The following is a 6755-nucleotide window of genomic DNA, read 5'->3' on the forward strand; positions in this document are numbered from 1 at the left end:
AATGATTTGCAATTTTTCCCTCCACCGGCATCTACTAATTCAAGTTGGGTATGGCAGAGTATATGTGTTGGGCTTGACATTGTTCTTAGAAATGCAAAATGGCAAGTAGGTAATGGTACTCGCATCAATATTTGGACAGCTAATTGGATTCCTTCCATGCAGACTGCTATTCTAGATTGGAGTGATCTAAATACAAGTAATATTCAATGGGTTTCGGAACTAATTGATCCTCTCATGCAACCATGGAATATCCCACTTCTTCGACAACTATTTCCTGCAGACCAAGTGAATTCCATTCTCACTATTCCTTTACAATTAGATCAAGAAGACAAGTTGGTCTGGCCTTTTACTAGTTCTGGCATCTTTACAACTGCTTCAGCATATAAGATGCTTTGTGAGAAAGATTTGCATATTGACATTTCAATGGGCTTATCTCAGCAATTTTGGTTAGCTTTTTGGAAATTGAAAGTGCCTTACAAGTTTCAAATTTTTATGTGGAAAGGAATACATGATGTGGTTCCTGTTAAAGCTCGAATCTTCAGACATCTGAATACTGATGATAAACTTTGTGTTCTGTGTAGTATGAATCAAACAGAAGATTTGGATCATTTGCTTCTTCATTGCTCCTTCTCTCAAGCAATATGGTAGAACTTTTTTCCTAATCATTCTATCTCTATTGTGCAGCATCCTTCAGTTCTTTCCTGGATCCAGACTTGGCAACTTAAGGATTTTAACATAAATATTGAACAGACACCTCAGACTGTGCACTTGGCTCTCTGCATAATGCACTTTATTTGGAAGCATAGATGTAGGGCTGTTTTTAGTAATATAACACCCAACCATCACACATTCATACATCAGATAAACTCTTACAGGGCACATCATCATTTAGATACCTCTTTTGTTGATCATGGTCAGTTCATAGGCATAATTACATCTTGCATTTGCCTTGGGAACCTCCACCTTTTCAGTTTTTAAAGATAAATATTGATGCTTCGTGTAATTCTGAATCTTTGTTAGCTGGTATTGGAATTATAATTAGAAATTCTACGGGAGCATATGTCATGGGAAGGGGAACACTGAAAAGAGCTATAGATATCCAGCAAGCTGAAGCCTGGGCTTTGTTAGAGGCTATGCTAGCAGCAACAAATGGCTGGTCCAAGATCATTTTCAGGAGGCCGAGAAACATATATCGGACATGGTTGTTTCTAAGGCCCTAGTGGCAAAGATTGACAGGCCAATGGGAATTGTATGCTTCCAGATAGCAAAGGACAGCAACGAGGTTCTCAATTCATGGGCAGTGAACTTAGAGAAGGTGCTTGATCTTGTTGAAAAGAGTTGCCACCAAATAGAGCACAACAGCGAGCTTTAGTTATCTAATGAACCTTGAGCTGAGTACTCTATCTCAAGGTTGGGGAGGTAGATTCGAAACAAAACATTCGGATTTGAAAATTGTTGGGTTCCTCTAAAAAAGAGAAACCCTCCAAAAATAGGCGTATGCCGCTTATATATGGCAAGCACACGGTATTCTTTAGTAAAAGGCGAAAGAATAGTTCGCTTTGTGCTTACCACACGGCTGCGTAAGTCTTTAGCAAAAGTGAAGAACCTGTTATATACAGATCATTTTGAGTAGAGATGTGCTTTGTAACCTATGTGGGACTAGTCGCATTTCATTGCAAGTCTCAGCTGAGGCTTCCATCACCTTAAACATTTTTGTTCCAACAATTGAAATTTTATAGCTAGTGTAGAGAGTTTAAATGCATCCACGTGATTAAACATGTGCCGCTTACTTGCATTTAGGGATGTGAAAACAATGTACTAAAACGCAGTTGTTGGTTTTTTACTATGTGTTTGATTTGTTTCTCCGTTGTTATTGTTTCTTGAAGACAATGTGTGTGATTAGTAACCACGTTTGCAATGTACTTTAATTTCAAAGTATCTATTGATTCTGGTCATCTTACATTTCTATGAAATCCAGAATGTTCTGAAGACTTGCTTGACATGATCAAGAAGTTCACAACTTGAATAATGTTCTTACTGAGAATCTATTGTACTTGATTTTTAGTTCGAAAGAGGAAATCCAATAGAACTTTGTGATAAGAAGTGTTGTGAACTTCTAACGAAAACAGTCCGCAATCTAAGCTACTTCCAGAGAGGCAGGCAGGACTCGGGATCTTCAGCTGTGAGGAAATGACATCATTCACATAAGTTTTCCCACCATCTTAGTGTGGCATTTCAAGTGGATATTCTTTAACCAGACTTTTTTGTATAGTCAGGACTCGGGAATCTAACTTCTAGGAAAAGTTTTGTGCTTGTGAGATTGGCAGGGGCCGCGCGGACGCGTTCCCCTCAGGAACAAATTATGACGTAGACTCTCCCTCAATGGGGGAGATCTTAGAAGCGCCCTTCCAAAGTGCAATGGAAGTCACTAACCTAGGCCATGACCCTTCATGATCAGCCATATACCCCGTCCAGGTAAGTATGATTTCCAGTTGCATTTCACGCCTGTCTTATAAGACTGTTTTCTCCATCTTTTCTGCTATCCAACCAATGTGGGACTACTATTACCTATCATTTTACGTTATTTCTTGTTCTCTTGGATAGAAGTGGCCTATAATCTTCTTACCAACATTGCGCCCCAAAACAGTACTTCTCTTTGGCCAAAATCAGAATATGGGTTTGAGATGGTTGCTTTTGAATTGGTAACTTCTGGTAAGTGCAGCAGTAGATGAAATTATTTGCAGTATAACTGCACTAATGGCTCTCGATTTTACACTTGCACAAAATTTTGGTGTTTGATACAGGGCCTGGAAGGCTAGAATGACATGGTGATGAAATCATGCTGAGCCAGTCTTTTGTCTTTATCAATTCATTGTCCTTCCCATCTCCTTGTAAACCAAACGAGTAAGCAGGCCCTGCAACAAACTCCGTAGTGGCATAACGCATAAGCTAAGAACATGTTTGATGGATTATTGCTGACATGGGCTCTTAAACCAACTATCCTTATGCACCGGAATATAGCTATTATATAACTGTAGGCCATGTGAAGTTTCAAAAATGCAGTCCATAAAATTCGCATTAACACACCCAAATTCATCTTTTATCATTTAAATCGATCAACTAGAACTTTTTTTCTTCTTTCTTCGAAGGATGTTTTCTTGGTTGCTCAGTTCGCTCCAATTTGTTGCCTTCGTGCTAAATTGGAATGATAAGTGCATCTTTCAGAAAGGTAGAATGATTTACCAAACAAAAATCACTGTCTCTCGTCAGGTAGATCTGCTTTTGGATTCTACCCATTATGCTCTGATTATAACCATGATCCTAAACATCTTACTGGTTGGTATATGGCTTGTCAAATTAGCCAGTAAAACTCTAGTTTGGGTTGTTATCCAATCTTCCCATCCTATTTTTGGAGATTGGTAAAGAAAAGCTTTAATTTCCTGTAGTAGTAATATGAGCTTCATATGCAAAAATGCACAATAATGGAAATTTTGTTATATCTAGTTGTAGTTCTGGAGTGGCTTCTTAAGCTCACGCCGTATTGGCACACATTGGTTGCGTGTCTTACACAAGAAGCATTAGCACAACTCAAGCCTCAAAACTAAAGAGATGTCATCAGTTGGCCAATCTACAAGTCATGGGAAGGATCACTAGTCACAAGGTGAGGAAGTAAAGTACTTCAGGTGATTCTGAGGTTGCTGCCCTTCAAAAGCCAGCTGACCTGGTTTCAGTTGTATCTAGTTCATATACCTCTGAAATTTATTCCACTATATTGAGACAACGAAAGAAAAGACGTGGTGTACTAACTTTTTAAGTGATGGAAACAAAAATATCACCAGTGTAGAGAACTACAAGCACGCCTATGAATGTCGAGGCTTATGCAAGGATGTTGGAAAGATAGCATCAGGTTTTGAAATTACTATATAGGAAGTTGCGACTAGAGAGTCTCGAACTCTTGAACGATACAGAAAGGGAATCCAAAATTTAACCACCATGAGATACTATACTAGACATAAATACTAGACTATAGTAACATTGAGAAATTTCATGTCCGGACGTAAGAGACAACTTGAGATTGCACTCACAAATCACACACCACAAAATACATAATACGACAGGCATACAGAGCCCGGATAATTGGTGAAGTTGTAGTAGTAGTTCGCATGAAAGAGAGGATGGTGATCGAAGTTGTAGCAGCTGTGACTCAGCAATAGTAAAGTGAAGAATAGCAGCAGGTCCATATATGGTTGACACAAGAACAAAACTCATTCTAACAGTACTCATTCTAACACCAACATACTTCAGAAGAAGCAACACCATTTATGGGAGGCAGATATAAGTTGCAGAAGTAGTGATAATTTCTGTAGAATAGGCAGTAGTTGTTGATGTAGGAGCATTCAAATTGAATAATACTGACAGATGAGTAGTTATTGAAAACGCGGGGTACCAAAATATACCACTACTTTTTTAGGCAATCTGTATGGACAAACTCAATACAACTCCGAGAGTTAAACTCAATCAAGGAAGAGTATCTTAGACTTATATCTATATCTCTTGCGATTAGAACGTTTACATAATTAAATCCGCGAACCTAATCACAAAGAGATAATTAGGACGGTACTGTTGATGGTGGTTTTTAGCTTAGGGTTAAAATCGTAAAACCCCAGTCAGACAGTGACGTCACAGAACTTGAGTAATAATGTCTCCACCAAGCGCATTTACTGAACCCTTTAATATGTCTGCGAGAAAATTACAAGGGTACCTTTTTTTGTTAATTAGGGTTTCGATAGGCCAAATCCTAATTTTCACACTACATGTGCCAATGGCATACCATGCCAGCCACATCTCCGCGCCAAGGCATGCCAACCAACAACTACTCTTCCCGAATCAACTATTCTGGTCTCAGCACTCTCTTCGCTTCCCTCCCTAGACCAACCCTTCTCCTTCACTTTGTGACCGAAGCAAGTCTGGAACGACCATTTCTTGCTTTAGGCCGGATTTGTACAGATTGATCTCTCGAATCAAAGTACTCCCTTGTAGTACATTGTTTAGGGTTTAGATTCGTTTGTCACCCATACACTCAAAATTACTAAAATCAGAAGAAACTGTTTACACCCTCAAACAATTGGCGGCCACATTGGGAGATCAATCTCTCGGTTGCAATATCGATTTCCAATTTCCAGTATCACCTTTCAATTCCAACTTCAACATGGTGGAACTCAGATCCGGATCAGCTGCAAGTTCCGAGAACACCAACGCGGAATCTGTCCCTGGTGTTAACGCTCATTCCAGCGGCATCACTACACCACCTACTGGTCCCAGCAGCACTGAAAGCACTCCTTCAGGTGTTACACCACCAATCACCAAGGCCAGAGCCGCTGCCGCCTCTAATGTTTCTGTACAACCTGCTAATCCTGGCAGCACCGAAAGCGCTCCTTCAGGCGTTACACCGCCAGTCACGAGGGCCAGAGCTGCCGCTACCACCCCTAATACTTCGTCAAGCATGGCGCCTCCAACCGCCACTAGGATTCCAGTTACCCCACCAACGGAACGAGAAACCAGAGGAGCCAGAGGGAGCCGACCCTATATCACTATCACTGATTTGATGGAACGACATGAGGTTCTTGCTAGATCCCAGACGGACATGGTCCCGACTCAGAAAGAAGTACTCGTCTTTCTCAAGGCCCTGAAAGAACGGCTACCGCAGGAGTCACGCCATCCAAAGCCGATGGAAACGCCTCCAACACCCTTGGCGCCGGCACCTCAGCAGAGCGCATCTCCGCGGACGAAGAGATTCGTGCCAGAACCCCAATGGAGAAAAATCAGCCATCCAATTTTGTCACACGAGAGGATTTGGAGCAACTTCTTCGGAATCGAGTCAAAAGTGATGAAATAGACATGCATCAGCATCAACCCCCTTACCCACCTGATATACAAAGAATTCCTCTTCCAAGAGGATACTATTCTCCTCAATTCACTCTGTACTAGTCACCGAAAATGCACGTGAGCATATCTCTCGATTCTTGGAGTCCCTAGGAGAACACGAGTACAATCACGTTCTCCGTCTGAGGGAGTTTTGGAAATCGCTTACCCGAAGAGCATACACGTGGTACAACAACATCACGCCAAACAACATCGCCAACTGGGGTGACATGGTCACCACATTTTACAAGAAGTACTTCTTCGTGTCTGAGCAAGTTACCTTCTCGAATCTAGGAAGGATGTACCAACGAGACAACGAACATCCAAATGATTTTGTCAAGAGATTCAGGGTTCAAGCACTAGACTGTCATGACCCAAACGTGACCGAGAAACAATTGGTGAATTCCTGCATCAACGGTATGGCTCCCATTTACCGCGCCTTGCTAGAGAACCTACATTTTCAGACATTCTATGAAATCCATGAAGCGACCAAGCGATCAGCCACGACAGCACCAACGTTATTAAAAAGAGCTAGACCAACCAGAGCCGAAGACGTGTGCGAAACTCGCGGGAGTAGACGTCTCGTCAACAAGCAATACAACGCCAGTCCCTCCTATGTGAGCGTAGTAGACGAGGGAGGAAAAAGAAAGGCCCCAGCTGTGGACCAGCATCCTAAATGCGCGGCACCAGCACGACGAGCAGCTCCGCCACGAAGGGCCACCGCTAAAGCTCCCATGCGTCATCACGAAGCTGAAGGAAGTGTTTTGGATTTTCCATTTCCCACCGAGGAGGTGATCGAACTCTTAGAGGCATGGATTCAAGATGATGTTATC

At 41.7% G+C, this 6755-nt stretch overlaps 1 protein-coding gene and 2 non-coding genes across 3 annotated transcripts; 1 reads left to right on the plus strand and 2 right to left on the minus strand.

Annotated features, from left to right (window-relative positions):
* Window positions 1-1459: 1459 nt before the first annotated feature.
* LOC113325655 lies at window positions 1460-1579 on the minus strand. Its single transcript, XR_003348105.1, has one exon. It is a non-coding gene; the product is annotated as a U5 spliceosomal RNA (small nuclear RNA).
* A 744-nt stretch (window positions 1580-2323) lies between these two features.
* On the minus strand, window positions 2324-2483 carry LOC113325530. The gene has a single exon (XR_003348043.1). It is a non-coding gene; the product is annotated as a U1 spliceosomal RNA (small nuclear RNA).
* A 2726-nt stretch (window positions 2484-5209) lies between these two features.
* Window positions 5210-5896, plus strand: LOC113324552 (integumentary mucin A.1-like). Its single transcript, XM_026572868.1, has 2 exons — window positions 5210-5345; window positions 5442-5896. The coding sequence occupies exons 1-2, from the start codon at window positions 5210-5212 to the stop codon at window positions 5894-5896; spliced, it is 591 nt and encodes a 196-aa protein (XP_026428653.1).
* The last annotated feature ends 859 nt before the right edge of the window (window positions 5897-6755 follow it).

Source organism: Papaver somniferum, chromosome 11 (assembly GCF_003573695.1).
Source record: "Papaver somniferum cultivar HN1 chromosome 11, ASM357369v1, whole genome shotgun sequence".
Classification (NCBI taxonomy): domain Eukaryota; kingdom Viridiplantae; phylum Streptophyta; class Magnoliopsida; order Ranunculales; family Papaveraceae; genus Papaver; species Papaver somniferum.